The sequence below is a fragment of the Lynx canadensis genome, chromosome D2 (assembly GCF_007474595.2).
Source record: "Lynx canadensis isolate LIC74 chromosome D2, mLynCan4.pri.v2, whole genome shotgun sequence".
Taxonomy (NCBI): domain Eukaryota; kingdom Metazoa; phylum Chordata; class Mammalia; order Carnivora; family Felidae; genus Lynx; species Lynx canadensis.
Genome location: NC_044313.2, coordinates 26,801,739 through 26,818,765, shown reverse-complemented (window position 1 = coordinate 26,818,765; position 17,027 = coordinate 26,801,739). Strand labels below are relative to the sequence as shown.

At 52.3% G+C, this 17,027-nt stretch overlaps 2 protein-coding genes across 3 annotated transcripts; one reads left to right on the top strand and one right to left on the bottom strand.

Moving 5' to 3' along the window:
• Window positions 1-364: 364 nt before the first annotated feature.
• FBXL15 (F-box and leucine rich repeat protein 15) lies at window positions 365-2,687 on the top strand. Of its 2 annotated transcripts, none has more exons than XM_030334595.1 (4): window positions 365-690; window positions 862-1,015; window positions 1,336-1,856; window positions 2,365-2,687. In XM_030334595.1, exons 1-4 carry the CDS (start codon window positions 638-640, stop codon window positions 2,540-2,542), a joined length of 906 nt encoding a protein of 301 aa, XP_030190455.1. In that variant the 5' UTR covers window positions 365-637; the 3' UTR covers window positions 2,543-2,687. The 2 variants fall into 2 exon arrangements, with proteins under 2 accessions (XP_030190455.1, XP_030190454.1); XM_030334594.1 differs by having other exon boundaries at window positions 367-690; window positions 1,336-1,841; window positions 2,352-2,467.
• Window positions 2,688-2,801: 114 nt separating this feature from the next.
• Window positions 2,802-10,593, bottom strand: CUEDC2 (CUE domain containing 2). The gene is given in 10 exon segments (XM_030334593.1): window positions 2,802-3,138; window positions 3,224-3,284; window positions 3,371-3,432; window positions 3,573-3,610; window positions 3,613-3,754; window positions 3,840-3,970; window positions 4,055-4,116; window positions 4,210-4,353; window positions 4,754-4,840; window positions 10,485-10,593. Coding segments are annotated over 10 exon segments (927 nt in total). The 5' UTR covers window positions 10,538-10,593; the 3' UTR covers window positions 2,802-2,991.
• Between the last annotated feature and the right edge of the window lie 6,434 nt (window positions 10,594-17,027).

The following is a 17,027-nucleotide window of genomic DNA, read 5'->3' as shown; positions in this document are numbered from 1 at the left end:
TTTTTAGCGCCCTCTACGCCTCTCCCCTCAAGATGCAAACCTTTTCCAAATCGTCTGGGAGTGGAAGGGGCTGGACAGCCCTGTACTTGACAACTAACCAGGAATGAGGGTTTGGGCAATTTTGCTTGATGAAGGAAGAAAAATTCTAGCTTCGCCCATTCAATTCATTCAACAAATTACTGGGCACCTACTACACACGAGACAGTAAAAGCCTGGATAGTTTCTCCCCATTTTTCAAAGTCGCTAAGCGCGACCAGAGGGCAGAGAATAGGCCCAGAACCTTGGAGTCATGGCTCCGCCCCTTCTGCGTTTGGCTTTGCCTGCTCCTCCCATCACCACTTCATTCAGCGGCGGCCACTGGCCCAAGACGAAAAAAGAGCCAGTCTCTGCTGCACCATCGCGTTCTCCAGCTTCAGGTCTCAAGCCCTGTAGCCGAGAAGGCGAGGTCTGATGTTACCCCACCGGTCGGCTCCGCCCTCAGTTTTGATATCCATCCGGAACGCTTTCAGATAGGATCCTCAGTGAGACCACACTCGATTGAATCGGTCTGTCTCTACAGCCCGAAGAGGCGGGTTCGCTGAGGCCGTTCCAAGGCCAAAGCGAGAGGACCTTACTGCGCACGCGCAATAGGCCGCCGATGGAGCCACCGATGGAGCCGTCCGGAGGGGAGCAAGAGCCCGGAGCCGTCAGGTACCGAGCACCGGAGGGGCCGAGAGAGGGAAGAAGGACCTGGGGGAAGGGAGCTGACTGGGCCGGGTTTGGGGGTCGCTCTTAGGAGCCAGGGCGCAGAAGCATAACAGAGGCGGACTCGCAGGTAACGGCGGCCCGGGAACGCCACCGCCACCGCCCCTTTACTCGCAGGCTCCTGGACCTGCCTTGGGAAGACGTGCTGCTCCCACACGTCCTGAGCCGGGTGCCGCTGCGCCAGCTGCTCCGGCTGCAGCGCGTCAGCCGGGCCTTCCGGGCGCTAGTGCAGCTGCACCTGGCTGGCCTGCGCCGCTTCGACGCCGCTCAGGTGAGCCAGGGGCCAGAGCCCCGCCCCCGTCCGGGTACCGCCCCCTCCCCGCCTCCAACCCAGCCCCCAGCCCAGCTGTCTACCCTTCCCCACCCTCTGCGCGTCCAGGAACTCCCGGGAAGCGACCCACCCTTCGGGAAGTACTCTCAAAGGGCGAGTACCGGGTATCAACTCAGAGGGCACGTGGGGTCTCTCCTGGGAGTCAGGGGGCAAACTCCGAAGGCAGGTTGCTGCCGGGAAATAACTCTAATGGGGCGGAGAGGCAGCGCCCGCCCCGCCCTCGGGACCAGCTGAAAGTCGAGGTGCCTCCCTGCCCGCAGGTGGGTCCGCAGATCCCGCGGGCCGCATTGGCCTGGCTGCTGCGAGACGCTGAGGGGCTGCAGGAGCTGGCCCTAGCACCGTGTCACGAATGGCTGTCGGATGAGGATCTGGTGCCGGTGCTGACGCGGAATCCGCAGCTGCGGAGCGTGGCTCTAGCCGGCTGCGGACAACTGAGCCGCCGAGCGCTGGGGGCGCTGGCGGAGGGCTGCCCCCGCCTGCAGCGCCTTTCCCTTGCGCACTGTGACTGGGTAGACGGTCTGGCGCTGCGCGGCCTCGCTGACCGCTGTCCGGCCCTTGAGGAGCTGGACCTCACCGCCTGCCGTCAACTCAAGGATGAGGCCATCGTATACCTGGCGCAGAGGCGCGGCGCAGGCCTTCGCAGCCTCTCGCTGGCAGTCAACGCCAATGTGGGGGATACCGCCGTCCAGGAGTTGGCTCGGAACTGCCCGGAACTCGAGCACCTAGATCTAACCGGCTGCCTCCGCGTCGGAAGCGACGGCGTCAGGTGCCTGGGCCTTGGGTTGGTGGGATGGGAAGAGGGCAATCACTTTTTAAGCCTCTGGTTTAGGGACGGGGTGCAGCTGCCAAAAGGCAGAACTGTGGTTTCTGGGGTTTTTCTGCTACCACGACACCCCCATTCAGACCAGGAAAGATCTCTAGGATTGCCGAGGCCAGAGAACCCATAGTTTAAAAAACTTTTTGGAACCAGTGTTTACGCATGAGCGGATGTCACAGACAGTCGACTCTCAGGCTTCTTTTCAACAAGGGGAAAACCTTGAAATCCTGGGCGGAGCTGAGGAGCAGGTTCCCCCTTTAAGAGATAGGAGGAAGTTCCGAGTTCACTGGAGACATTGGTGTATGACCCCATCCAGACCTCCTCATAACCCCCCCCCCCATCCAGGTTTTTGGAGGGAAAAAGTATGCTCTGAGTTTGAAGGAGGCAGGGGCTTCGCTGGCTCCCCCACCGTGGGCGAAACAGCTTCTGGCCCCTAGCCTCACCCGGCTCCTCCCCCAGGACCTTGGCCGAGTAACTGCCCGGCGTTGCGCTCGCTGCGGGTGCGGCACTGCCACCATGTGGCCGAGCCCAGCCTGAGCCGCCTGCGGAAGCGCGGCGTGGACATCGACGTGGAGCCGCCGCTGCATCAGGCCCTGGTGCTCCTGCAGGACATGGCTGGTTTTGCACCCTTTGTCAACCTGCAGGTCTGACCTGCCTGCCGATGGGTCACAGCTGGACTGTGTGGGGGGGCCTGACTGTGAACTGTAGGGAAACTGGACTGTGGAGGCCTCTGGCTAGAGGCGGATGCCCTGCCCCACCCTGGAGCTTCAAATAAAGAGCTTTTTACCCCCTCTTGCCTGGCGCTGCTGCCGTGTTGGAGATAAGGGATGTGAAGTTGGGAGAGAAGGTCAGACAGACACAGTACCCCAGCACCCCAGCTGAGGCAGAAATGACCAGAATGCACTCACATCTTCCTGGGGCCACCTTTACTGTGCCCGTGGGCAGCTCCAAGAGGAGGTCAACATGGTGGGGCAAGGAAGTAGAGAGCAGGGTAGAGAAGGGGGACAGGAGTTAGGGCGGGCCCTGTGTGGGGGTGTAGGGCTCCTGCATCCCTCTGGGATCTGAGCCGAGAAGGCTCCAGCAGAGTCTGGCGAATGCCTCAGTGGAAGCGGTACTTTCTGGCTGGCTTGAGGTTGATGTATGTGGCCTTCATCTCCTCGGCCTCAGGGTTCCGCACATCTTTGAACCGCTCCCCTTTGGTGCTTACTATCTGGTTGTCGATGTATCGGATCAGCTTCTTGGGGGCCTGGGAGGCAATTGGGCAGTGAGTAGCAGAAGCCAGGAGAGAGTCCCACCCACTTCACACCTCCAGCAGCCATAAACTCTCTTACCTCCCTGGGAGCCATGGGCCGGTGAATCTTCTGATCCTCTGCGCTATCCACCATCATGTACCTGCCAAAAACTGGCTGGGTGAAGCTCCTGCCACCCTGGGATGACCCTCTAAGGGCCTAGCCCAGCCCAGCCCAGCCCAGACTCACTTCTGTAGGATGAAGGACTTCAGTTCATCCTTTTGGGGGCCTCTGAGGCGCCTGGGCAGGTCCTGCAGAGAAGGGAAGCTTCATCTACACCCTAGGGCACCAGCAGAAGCAGGCAGGGATAGGCTAGGGGTGGGGGCTTAACACTAAGGTGGAATGTAGCTAAGGCTACTGGGGTCGAAGGGGGGGGTCTAGCAGAGGATACCTGGTTGGGGCCATCCCAGGCTGGAGGCCCCTCTTCCTCCCCTCTACCAGCATCTGCACAGCTTCTTCCAAGTCTCCCCGAGCTTTGGCCAGCACCCACTGGGCCTGCTCTACCGAGCACGTAGGGAACACCTCCAGGAGTACATCCACCCCTGGCAGTAGCTCCTCCTCGGCACTGGCTGCCTGTGGGCATAGATGTTGACCACAGGCAGTACTTCCTTCTTTCCTGGCCCCTGACTCCCTCACCAGTCCCCTCTCCTACCAGTACCTCTTCCTGGGTGTCTCCAGCAGCAGTAGGAGAAGCCCTAGTTTCTTCTTTGAGCTTTTCAGGCCGCTGCAGGGGCTCTGGGGAGATGGGCATCTGACCTTGGACCTCAGAGCTCTGTGGCTGCAGGTTCTCTTAAAGAAGCAGAGCATCAGGTTTGCCGGGGCTTTGGGGGATGGGGGTTATGAATTTCCCAAGTGCCCAATCCCCAAGCTCACCTTTGTTCCTGGCACCGCTCAGCTGCCCTGAGAGCTTCTGCATCATGTCCCCTATTGTACCCCTGAAAAGATAGGAGGGTGGTAAAAGGACACCCCTGCCTACCTTCCACAATCAGCCAGCCCTCCACCCCTTCTTCACCCCAGCCAGGTCCCACCTTGGAATGTGGGCAAAGCCAGGCACATAGGCCTCCATCATCTCAGTGAAGGCCTCCATATCGAAGTTCTCCTCTGATGGCCCTGAGGGGCCCAGGTCCTCCAGGACCCCAAGCACATACGAGAAGATGACCTCATCCAAGCCGCTGCAGGAAGGGGACAGGACAAGTCCTAGGTAGGACACGGGATACCTCCAGCACCCCCACCTAGCCTGAGACTCGAGCCCTCGGCTTCCCTGGGTCTATGAGCCAGACTTCAAGTCTTGAAGCCAGAAAGTATCCCATCCTCCTACAGAGCTTTGGTTTTCCACCTGTCCAACGAGGTGCCAGGGACAGGTTAAGATGTAAGGCCATACCAGCAAATCATAATCAGCCCTCCTCAGGAATAGATGATGAGGTTGATGTAATAACCTCATAATCAGCCCCCACCTCAGGAATAGAGCTGAGTGCTTGCCATCCCAGTCTTTCCATTGGCTGGGGCCCGGAGCACTGCCCAGCAGCTCCAACCCAGACCCCAGCATGATCCTCCCAGGAAAGCTGCTTCTACCTGAGATCAGCCTCGGGGAGGTGCGTCTGGACAAAGGCAAGGAGGGCTGCACTGACAATCCTCTCCAGCTCCATGTTCTCTCCTCTTCTGAAGGGACAGAAGATGTAGGTTTGTCAGGCCCTCTTCTGCCTGCTCCTACCCACTAGGCCCAGGGGCGGCCAGCTCCTCCCTCCTGCCCTGCTGTGGAAACCATTTGTTACTGTTGTCCATAACTCCCAGCTCGCCAGCCCTCCCCCGCTCTCTCAAGCAGAGCCACAACCCCCTCCCTGCCCATCTCTCTACCTCCTTCAGCCTGAGACAAGACAGGGCACTGCCGTAGGAGAAGACCTCCCAAGCGGTTTCCCTCACCCTTCCCCCGACCTCTCCCCATCTCGCCACCCCATTCCCCACCAGCAGGCCCAGACCCTCAGGCAAGAAGCCAAGGTCTTGGGGTCACATGCCTCCTGGCTGAGGAATCCCATCATTGAGGGGGCCACTTGGCCCTCAAGTCTAACCACAAGGGGCCCATTGTCCAGCCCCCCAAAGAGCAGGCCCCAGGACCAAGCACAGCCTTCCCCCACCCAGAATGGCCCACCACCCTCCGCACAAAGGGGCTTTTCTGGCTACAAGGCTCTGATAGAAGGGGAAGTCTTTGAGGAATTCTCTCTTCCTGCACAAAAGGCTATCTACAAAGGCCTTTCCATTTTCCTTCCCAAAGCCTGTAAAACCCTACAAGGTCTGGCCTTTGCCTGCCTCTCCAACCTCACCACTCACTCCACTCCTGCCCCACCAGCCTCCTTGCTGGTCCTCGAATTTGTCCAGTTTCTTCCTACCTGTCTCCTTCATATACCCACCCCCTCACCTCCTCTGGAGCTCTGGTCAAATGTTGCCCTCTGAGACAGACCTTCCCTGACTAACCTACCAAAAATAGGTATTCCTCATACTCCCTAATCCCTCACCCTGCTTTATTTTCTATATGGCATTTACTACAGCTTAATGTTGTTTTATGTTTGCCTATTGTCTGACCTCCCTGATATAATGTAATAAGCTCCAAGGTACAGGGGGACTTCGTCTTATTCACTGATGTAACCCTAGCACTTAGTAGATGCTCTATAAACACTGACTGACTGAGTTCATTTCCACCTACATGATTTTGACTCCCCAAAGTCCATATGTAGGAGTCAGGAACACATAGATGGTAATGAATGGCTCCAGAGCCACAGGTCCAACTGTCAGCTTATCATCCCATTCTGAAGTTTCAGAGATATCTCACATTCCATCTACCCCACACTCAACAATATTTTCACGATTAGTGTACATCCCCCTCCTACTTCATTGGCTGACCCAACCATTCACTCACTCAGCTGCCAAACCTGAAACTTGGAAATTACCCTTGCTTTCACCCTCTCTCAACTCTACCTGCTGTACTCGGCTGATCACCAATCCTGTTGATTCTATTCCCTTATTAGTGTCCTTTCTATCCATTCTCCCCAGTTCATCTGGCTTCTGCTACAACGTCTCTACAAAAATTTCTCAGTCTAAGGTCATGAGTTACTTTTTCAGTTTGGGTCTATTCAGGTTGAACCCTATAAGCTTGCCAGTATGCTTGTTTTTGGTCAACAGAAAGAAGGAAAGGAAAGGAAGGAAAGAAGGAAAGGCAATTTCTTATGGTTTCACCTAATACTTGCCCTTTCAAGCAGTGTCAATGTTAGTTTCTGAGGCATCACACTCTCCTGCTTCTCTTCTACCTCTCTGGCCATTTCGTCCCAGGCTCCCTTCTCTGTCCCCCTCTTCTACTGGCAGGAAAGCTCAGGCTCAAAGCTGCTCCTCGTCCCTCCTCACTCTGCACCCTCTCCTTCTGGAAGACCTTGTCTGGGCCACATGTTTATGAACCAACTCTATGTCACTCTATGTCATAATCCTCAAATGCCAATCCTTTAGTCTAGGTCCCCCTCTGAGCTACATATTTGCATATCTACTTCTCTGACACTTCCGTGTGAGTGACTTCACCTGTTCCAAACTGACATCCCCAAGTCCTTTGCTCCTCCAAGACTGTCATCAGTAAATGCATGTCCATGTACCTACCCAGCCACTCCTGCCACAAGTCTGGGAATTATCCTTGGTACCATCCTACCCCTTGCCTTCCCACATCCAGGCACCAAGGCCTGACTGTCATCTTAACACATGTGCTTCTCTCCTCCCTCCTCCCTTTTGCTCCACCTTTTGTCTTCACTGCCAGAGCTTCCTAACCCTTCCCCACTACTGTCTTCCTCAAGAACCTATTCTTTTTTTTTTTCAGTTTATTTATTCATTTTAAATAGAGAGAGAGAGAGAGAGAGTGAGAGCATGTGCAAGGGGGGAAGAGGCAGAAAGAGAGGGAGAGAGAGAATTCCAAGCAGGCTCTGTGCTGTTAGCACAGCACCCAACACAGGGCTCTGTCTCATGAATCGTGAAATCATGACCTGAGCCAAAGTCAAGTGAAATGCTTAACCGACACTAAGCCACCCAAGAGCCCCCCCCCCACCAAGAACTATTTCTCTCTCTCTCTCTCTCTCTCTCTCTCTCTGTCTTTTTTTTTTTTTTTTTTGATGAGAGAAAGTGTGTAAGTGAGTGGAGGGACAGAGAGAGAGAGAGACTGAGATGAGAGAGATGAGAGAGAGAGAATCCCATGAGGGGCAGAGAGAGGGAAAGAGAGAAGCGGGGCTCACCAAAGCAGGGCTTGAATTCACAAACTGTGAGATCATGACCTGAGCTAAAGTCAGATGCTGAACTGACTGAGCCACCCAGGCGCCTCCAAGAACCTATTCTTTACAAAGATCACAATTGTGTGATCTGTTTTAAAAAAAAAAAATCATGTTTTCCTGCTTAATATCTCTCAGTGACTTCCCAATTCCCTTCTATCTATCTATCTATCTATCTATCTATCTATCTATCTATCTATTTTGGGGAGAGAGAGATAGCACAAGCAGGGGAGAGGCAGAGGAGAGGAGAGAAAGAGGATCTCAAGCAGGCTCCACCCCATCAGTGCAGAGCCCAATGCTAGGCTTGAAGTTTAACCAATGGATCCCTAACCAGCTGAGCCACCCAGGCGCTCCACCCCCCACCTCCCTTCTGATTAGCCCAGATTCTTTTTTGTGGCCTTTAGTTCAGGACCTTACCCCTGCTACTGTCTTTCTAGCCTCATCATGCACTACACCCTCCCCAGATCACTCCCATCCACCTTGGCTTTCTTTCAGTTTGCCAACATTCAAGCTCTTTCACGGCAAGAGCCTTTCCACAAAATGTTTCCTCTGCCTGGGCAACCTTCCACCTCTTTCACTTGTCCAACACCTTCTCACCTATTGGGTCTCAGTTTAAAATTCCAGCCTCAAGGGATGCTGCCCCTGACTCTGTAGAACTGCTTTGGTCCCTCCATCATACACCCTCACTGCAGACTACACTTTTCCTTATTTAGCAGGACTTTTCATAAGTATAATTAAATCATCCTCTGGGCAATATTTAATGTTTCTTCCAGTCATTTCATGAGGGCAGGGACTCCACTCCTGGCTTATTAATCAGTGTACATTGAGTATCCCATGAAGTAGGACACTCAGTCACTCCCCGCTTTACAGACAAAGGAACTAAAGCTCAGTGAGTTTAATGATTGGCCCAACATCACTTGGCCTGAACTGTGGTACTTAAGATTTAAATCCAGGTCACCTAGCTGAGTGTATATTCCAGGGAATGAGAGGATATCAAGACTTCCAAGTGGGTTGAGACAGAGCTTCGATCTGTGATCACAGTTCCCGGGTCCCCTGAGTAGTAACACAGTGTTGCAGTGACAGCACGGGGCTCACTTTGGATAGCAGAACTGACAAGCTCTAGCCTACCAAGAGGAATGTCGACCCTTGCTCCAGACCCTACCATGGGCCCTGGGGAGGAGCAGAACTGCTCACACCAGGCGTACCAGATCCCATTATGCAGTTCCCCCAAGGGGTCAGCCCCCTACAGAGACCTATATCCACCCCGAGTTACATCAAATCCTGGCTGCTGTCAGTTGTTTGGCAATCTCTGCTGGGACAAAGGGTGCTGCAAGAAAGTCTAGTTTCTAGGGAAGAAGGGATCTGTCTGATGACTTCAGGTTTCTAATCAAGGTCTGAGGGCCAGGGAGTTGTTACTGGGAAACTCCTCACTGTGTCCCAAAGAAAGTCTTCCTCACCTAAGCTTTTGCTCTGGTTTATCTCCTAAGGCAACACCTCTCTTCTCCTCTTCCAGGGCTGCCCAAACTTTACCCAGCCTTCAAAGCTTGCCACTTCTTTCTTTCACCCTTCTCCATCCCCCTAGCCTTCCTTAGCATTGTTTTCCTGCCCAGGAGTTTCTCCTAGTATTTCTCCTCCACAGTGTCTGAGTTGGGAAAGCTGCAGCCTAAGCAGCCAGGCTTCTCCCAGGTAAGAACATGATTTCCATGGGACTTTTCAAATTCTGGATATAGTCCGCAGAACTCCATTATTTCCTGGGGTCTTTAAATCAGGGCTCACTGGTTTATTAGCATCCATGAAATGCGATCATCATCTTGTCATGAGCCCTGTTTAAATACCTCTGATGATGGTAATAGCTAGCAATTCCTGAATGCTTACACTGTGCCAAGGATTGTTGTATGCACTTTACATGTGTTAACTTACCTAATCTTCGCAATGACCCTAAAATATAGATACTAATAGTATTATACTATCCCATTTTACCCGCAAGGAAATGGAGACACTGAGAGGTTAAGTAACTTGTCCAAGGTCACACAGTAAGTTAATGGCACATTTACACCCAAGGACTCTGGCTCTGGAACCCTCACTGTTAACGCTACACTATACCACCTCTCATGAAGTAAATGATGTGGCCCCAGCCCATGTTCTGATCCTCCTGTCCTGCCTAGCTTGCCCTCTTGCTTCCCTCAGAATCTTTGCTCACACCGTTCTCTCCACTCAGAATGCCTTTTCCTCTTACTCTCATTCTGCAGGACTCACTTCCTCTCTGTAGCCACCCTGACTGCCCCATCCTCACTGTCCCTGGCTGGCGTGAGAGTGGCCCCAGGACCAGGCATAAGCCTGGACTCTCCAGATGCTCCATACAGACCTTCTGGACCACTTCAAGTGAGACTGGGGGAAGGAGCACTATGCTGTTCCCTTGGGGTGGGAGGTGCTCAAGTGGGAGGGAGAGCAGAAGGCCATGTGGGAGGAGTCCTGGGAACCAGTGTGGGCCCTCAGAGGGTCTAGCATGGAGGTCTTCCCTGCTTTCCCAGACACCATGAAGCCCAGCTCCTGAGGCCCTAGTCCCATAATGCAGGTTCCAGAGGACATCATTGTCCTCTGACCCCCAAGTCAAGTCTTAGAGGCGCCAAGGACACTGAGGGCTACAAGGGATTCGGGCATCCAAAGTCAGACGCGCGCACAAACGGGGATAGTGGGGTGCACAGGAAGTGGAACCGCGATGACGGCCCACCCCTGAAGCAGGAGCTCCCTAAACAAGCTAGCGGGATACCCCTAAGGGTACGGAATAGTGGGCCCGAGGGCACCGGAATGAGGTTGTAGCCTTGGGGACACAAGACTAGGGAGGCCTGAGTAAGCTGGGATGTGCCTTGATACAGGCCTTGGCGAGAATCAGAGATGGGGGGCTGACGGGCCCCAGGGAGTACGGTGGGGGGACACACAAGACGGGTACCCTGGGTCAGCGTTCTCCGCGACTCTCCTAGCCCTGGGCCGGGGGCCGGAGGGGAAATCACCTGCTCCGTCGGGCCGCCGCCGGCGACTTGTCCCGCGCGGTTACAGCTCTCATCCCCCAGCCCCACCAACGAGATCAAAGGCGGGGCCCAGAGCGGTTCCCTTCCAGAAGCGCCGCGGTAGCCATTTTTGAGAAGGGCAATTGCCCGTAACTGGGCGGGGCTTCTGCTCCCATTTTCATTTGTTTTAGGGTTTTGGACAGGCTCCCGCGGCGGCCATTTTTGTTGCGGGTTGGGAGAAATTAGGCGTGGAGGTCCCGCCAGTGGGTGGAGTCTCAGTGGCTGACGGTATCCCCGCCCAGTTCCTTGTCAGCGCCAAACACCTAGAACGTTTAGACCCCACCCAGTTGTCTTCTCGTCCACTTTACTTTCCCCAAATTCTGTCCCCTCAAATCCTATAGCTTTTTCTCTCCCCTTATCTCTACCGTTCTTCCACAGGCCTGGCTCCCTGACTGGATCTGGTGGCCCCTTTTACACACAGACCTGGTGTTCTTCCCAAATCCCAGTGTCTCTCCCCCTTTAGGTCCAGTCTAGGTTCAAGCCCCGTCATGCAATCAACTCTTAGGTGATTACTTCCCCACCATATCTGTCCCCCTTTGCGTTCCCTTAACAGCGATGTATTCCCCCAAATTAGGGTGGGTTGCAGGGTCTGGGTCTTGGGACCATGAAGCCTGGTTTGGATGGGGGCAGCAGGGAGCAGATGCTTTGGGTGAGGATGACCTGAGCTCAGATCCAGGACAGCCTAAGGCCATGCCTACTTCCAGGGCCTTCATGACTATGTTGACAGGACTTTTCATTTAGGACAGGACAAATGAACTCCAGGACCCAGCAAGGCCTCGCCTTCTTCTTTCTGTTCCTGCTGCCTCAGCTTCCTGGTGCTATCCTGTGGGGAAGCCCGCAGCCATCCCTTCCCAGGAATCCTGCAATGGGTCATGAAGGAAACAGCTTCCTTCAAGGGTGAGCTAGTTCATCCCCAGTCAACAGGGATGAGCCCCTTCGGCTAGTTCCCTCATAAGTTGCGGGGTACTCAGAGACTGTCACTGCCCTCAGGAGCTCATAGTCCAAGGTAGACAGTCCTATCCACTCTTCTCCCCCAAGGGAGAAGGACTAAGGATCGAAGCGTCCAGTTCTGTCCCTCGCTGCAGGCTCCCACCTCCCCCCACCAGGATCCTCTGGCCTCAAAAAGCTAGACATTCACTGCTGGGAAGACAGAGCAGGAAAGGGGAGGGAGGAAGGAGCACAGTTGGCGTCTGCGTCTCCCATAAAAACACTCCCGCTGCCAGCCTGGCGCTGCTAGGGTTAATGAGGGGTGGGGTGACAGCCGCTTTGAACTTGAGCTAGGCTAGCCCCTGGGAAGGGGTGAAGGTTAGCTTCATCAGCTTCAGGCCTCTGCCAGCTCTTTAAAGATTTGGCCATCCCTCCCTTCCCCCCAGCCCCAACCTCCCCCGCCCCACCCCACCCCACCCCCCCAGCATTGCACAATGCAGATGACTCTTCTCTCCCTACCACCCCCATTACGGGAACTTTAACGTTTCCTTAGTAGAGCTGTGCCTAGTTCTAGCCCAAGATCCCTGCAGCCATCCCAGAGCCTTTCGTCCCCCTCCCCTCCGGCGTGTTTCTTGGATGGCAGTTGGATGTAGCCAGATCTCAGAAAGAACTTCCTGAGCTTTGGGAGAAGGATGATGGGAAAAACCTCTTAGGGGGAGCCCCTTGATTACTAGCTCCTATTCTGAAGGGTCCCGACTCTGTGCAGCAGGGGTTTGGTTCTGGGGTCAGATTATAGAGGATGGGTTGAGGAGAGGGACCACTACAGACATAACACACACGAACTGTAAAATAGGGGCTCTGGGGAACATGTGTCCTGCTTGGCATTCCATAGCTGGCTGGACCTCAAGCCCCTCATTTTTTTGTCCCCTCAGGTCTTAGTCTCTCCATCCCCAAGATAGGAACAGACTTCCACCTGCCCTTTGGGTGCTGCCGGAAGCCACATAAGGTGAGAGAAGGTGACATGATGACTCCTCTCTTCCCATTCCCTCAAGTGAATTTTGCAGCTGATGTTTGGAGACCTAGGTCCCCTCGGCTGAAGGGAAAAGTTAGAAGCCTGTGCTGAAGCTTCCCCTAGAACATCAATTCCCCATCATCCAACCTCAGAATGAGGAATTGGGCTTGAATTAGGCATGAAGGGCAGATTTCCTAGACATTCAGAGCAGAGATAAAAGCCCAGCTGGCTGGTCTCAAGGGGTAGAAGGGACAAAGTCAGAGACTGAGGTGAGGAAGGGGACACTTCAAAAGGATGGGGGGAAAAAAGGGGGTCCCCGCTCTTGCTGGAGGTCAGAAAGGGCTCTCTGGGCAAGGTGCCCAGCCCTCCCACACCTTCCTCCTTTCTCAGAAGAGCCAGGATGGGGCGGGGGTGGGAGTTGGCTAGGGCGGGGAGGGGGCCCTATTTAAGGAGCATTCTCTAAGAGCATCACTGCAGATCCAGCCCCAGGAACAGGAGAGGAAGCTTCATTGGTAAGTGTGGGCCCTGACTCACAACACAAGCAGGGTGGGGGTAGGGTGGCTCCTGAGCTTGCATGCTTGACTTTCCCTCTCTAGGGATAGGTTACAGCTCTGCCTGGTGAGTGGGAATAGCGCCTAGCCTTCTGTTTAACTCTCCAGAAATAAGAGTGTTTCAGGGAAAGGTTTCTTTTCCACTCCCCTATCTATGCCAGGTATCTCAGATCTTCATTTGTGGTGGGGAAATTTTCAGGGAGCTGGAGCTTCTGGGCTCCTATCTTCAGGATCCATGTTTTAGGGGTACCCTTTGGCTCAGGAAGACCCTCAGTCTCCAGAGAGATGTCCTTCTCAGTATATATATTCTGGGTCTTCCCGCAGCCCTGACTCCTCCTGGAGTACATCTCCACATCTGGTCCCGCCAGGAACACATCTGGCAAGAAATGACTCCATAGTACTCATGGAATCCCTGCCATGGCCCTCAACCTCTCCTCTCCTCATATCCTGTAACAATCCTTTTGGAATTCAGAAAACGCTTGCCCCTTTCCCTGGCTGTGAGCCCTATTTTCAGCTCTAAGCTCAGACCCTCTCTAGGATAGGACCCAGGTTCCTCATCTGGCCCACCCTGGCAATGGGGGAAATACACAGAAGAGAGCACAGGAGGGCAGAATCAAGGCTGAGAGAACATTGGCCACCTGGCTCTGAGAACTGAATTCCATAGGCTGTAAGCTCAAGCAAATGGCCTAGGGACTCAGTTCTGGTGCTCGGCTGTGCTATAACATCAATATAGAGGTCATGGAAGCTGCTGGCTCAGGCTCATGGAGTCCCAACCAGGTGCTCCTCCAGGCACTGACCAGATCTTTTAATAACATCAACTTGGCCTACGCTTCTGCTCAAAGATCTCAATGGCTCTCCCAAACTCCTTACTTTGTCATTAAAGTCTTCTACAGTATGGCTTCCACTTAGCTTTCAAGCCCAAGATTCAATTGCTCCCTGGTCATAACCTGCCCACTACTGAAACCCTGTTGCTCCCTGTTACTTATGCTGAACCCTCCTCAGTTCATCCTGAAACACCTCCTTCCCATCGTTACCTGTTAGGATCCTATCAATCCTTCGGACACAGGTCTCTCTCAGAGAGACCTTCAAAGACATCCTTCAAAGTCTTCTCAAGATACCTCTTTCAAGAAGCCTCCCTCAACTTCCCAACAGCGCAGACGACCTCCTGCCAAGCCTCCACACACCTCTCCAGCGGGGCTCAATTCATGAGCCCGTAGTGTCTAGTCCAGGGTTCGGCACATAGTAGCCGTTCAAAAAATTGTCCTCGCATTTTGTTGAGTGTGTCTAAGGTATGAAGAGGCAGTTTGGCCTAGAAGTTAAGGTACAGCCAGATTTCCCAGGTGCATTCTCCACGTGTGACCTCAGGTAAGTTGTTGACCTCTACAGGCCTCAGTTTCCTCATCTCCTAAATGGAAAAAATAATTATATAGACATCAAAGTTTTGTGAGGATTAAATTAGATGAGTTGATAGTTTCCGTTTGGGGCTTTAGCACAGTACTTGCACACAGTAAGTTCTCAGTTATGTGTGTGAATTTATTAGGATTATTCCTTTAGTAGAATGTGAGTTACTCTTTTGGGGGGTGGGTTAAGGCTTAAAATTGATCAGTCAGGGTTTATTGAGTGAAGGGTTCCAGGCCACATACGAAGGTCAGGTAAGGCTGGGGCAAGATCAGGAGGAGGCTGTCAGGACCAGGTTTGGTAGACCAAGCCCTACTGAGATCTAGGAGTTCTGGATTCCCACCTACTGTATAACCTTGGGTGAGTCACTCCTCCTCTCTGGCCTTGGATTCCCAGCATAATGTAAATTGAGGGCATTGGACCAGGTGAACAGCAAGGTCCCTGGCAGCAGAGATGTTTTATGAGTTATAAGCTTCTAAGGGTTAAGTTCAAAGAAAAGATCAAAGAAGGGGCATCTAGGCTCCCTTCAGGGCTCTTTTACATCCATATGGCCTGGAGCAAACACTGGGATTTGGAAGTACGTGCATGGCAGCATGCTGGACTGAGCTGAGTGGTAGTACCTCCTTCAAAAAGCCTGTAATCATTGGCCCTCCTCCCTCACTGGGGCTGGAGGCTGGAGGTAAAAAGGTTTGCAGAATAATGCAAAGAACTCTTGCTTACCTTTCTTCCAGATTCAGAAACTAATAACCTTTTGCCATTTTGCTTCCTCTAATCTACAGTCCTTATTCAAATCTTGCAACTTGTCCCAATCACCTCCTTCATAACGACTTTCATTCTGTTCCAGGATCCAAAACAGGATCATGCCCTGAATTTAGTTTTCATGTCTCTTAGTCTCCTTTGACCTGAAACAGCTTCTTAGCCTTCCTTTGTCTTTTATGACATGGACATTTTTGAACAATAAAGGTCATTGTGGTTATCTGTTTACATTTATCTGATGTTTCCTCATGATTATGCATTACTGCTGAGTTGATGTTGTGTTTTCTCAGTTCAATATACCAGAAAGCACATGATGTCTTTGTTAAAGAAAAAATTTTCAAGACACTCATTAAAGATGGTGAGAATGACTTTATTCAAGAGGGACCACTTGGGCAGTGGGCTTAAAGTGTTATCCTCGTTTTCCCCACGATTCTACTAAGTTACTACTTTTTTCTTTGTAATTAATAAATATCTTATTGGAACATACCTCTAAACTATATAACAGCCTGTTTCTCCTCAAACTTTTGCCCAATAATTTTAGTATCTATGAATGATTCTCACCGGAATCAATTACTGATTGGGCTGATTTCCTAAGCTCATTGTTCCTCCTGCTGTGAGCAAGCTTTCCTTTCACATTGGTTTATTTAGTTAATGTTAGTATGTACTTATAGACATTATTTTGTTCAGTAGATAATAATCTGTTACTGTGATCGTTTTGATGTTTAAATTGTTCCTGATTTGGCTAGTGGAGGTCCCTTCAAGCTGGCTCCTTTGTTTGACATTTCTGAGGAGTCCTTTATTTTCTGGCACAAGTTGTTCCAGGCTCATCTTGTACCTTCCCTGCTACAGCCTTGGAAACAGCCATTTTCCCAATGTGCTTGGTTTCTTTCAGTGGACACTGGAATTTAGAACCAAAGATCTGGGTGCTGGCTGTGCTTGTTGCCACCAGGGTGTCATTGCTCAATGATTCAATTTCTAATTCTGAGATTTTATATTCAACAATTTAATACTTGTATATGTGAACAAAGATGTATATTCAAGGACATTCCTTTTCTCATCACCCTCACTGCTTCCAAATGAGACCAAGCCACCATCTGAATTTGCCTGGATGACTTTAAAAGCCTCCTAACTTGTCCCCCTATTTACACAATGGCCCCTCTACAGTCTCTTTTCCACACAGCATCCAGAATAATTAAAAAAAAAAAAATCTGATCACATTCTCCTCTGCTTATAACCCTCCACCCCTAAGAATAAAGTCCAAAATTCTCAACACGGCTTCCAGGTACCACGGGATCTGGCTTCATGTCTAATCTCATTAATCATTATTTTCTTGCTCACTTACAGGACAAGGACACTCCAGCCACAGGGTTGTTGTACCTGCTTTTCTCCCCCAGGTATTCAAATGGCTTGTAAAGGTCTTTATTAGGTCTCCACTTAAGAATCACCTCTTCAGAGAAGCCTTCCCTCGCTATCCTATTGAAAACGGCACCCCAGGGTTGCCTGGGTGGCTCACTCAGTTAAGCATCTCTTTTACTTATGTTTTTATTTATTTAACATTTGTTTATTTCCCAGAGACAGAGAGAGACAGAGCACAAGCAGGGGAGGGGCAGAGAGAGAGGGAGACACAGAATCCAAAGCAGGCTCCAGGCTCTAAGCTGTCAGCACACAGCCTGATACGGGACTCAAACCCAGGAACCGTGAGATCATGACCTGAGCTGAAGTCAGACGCTTCACTGACTGAGCCACCCAGGCACCCCTAAGCATCTGACTCTTGATTTCAGGTCATGATCTCACAGTTTGCGAGGTTGAGCCCCACGTGGGGCTCTGAGCTGGGCACAGAGC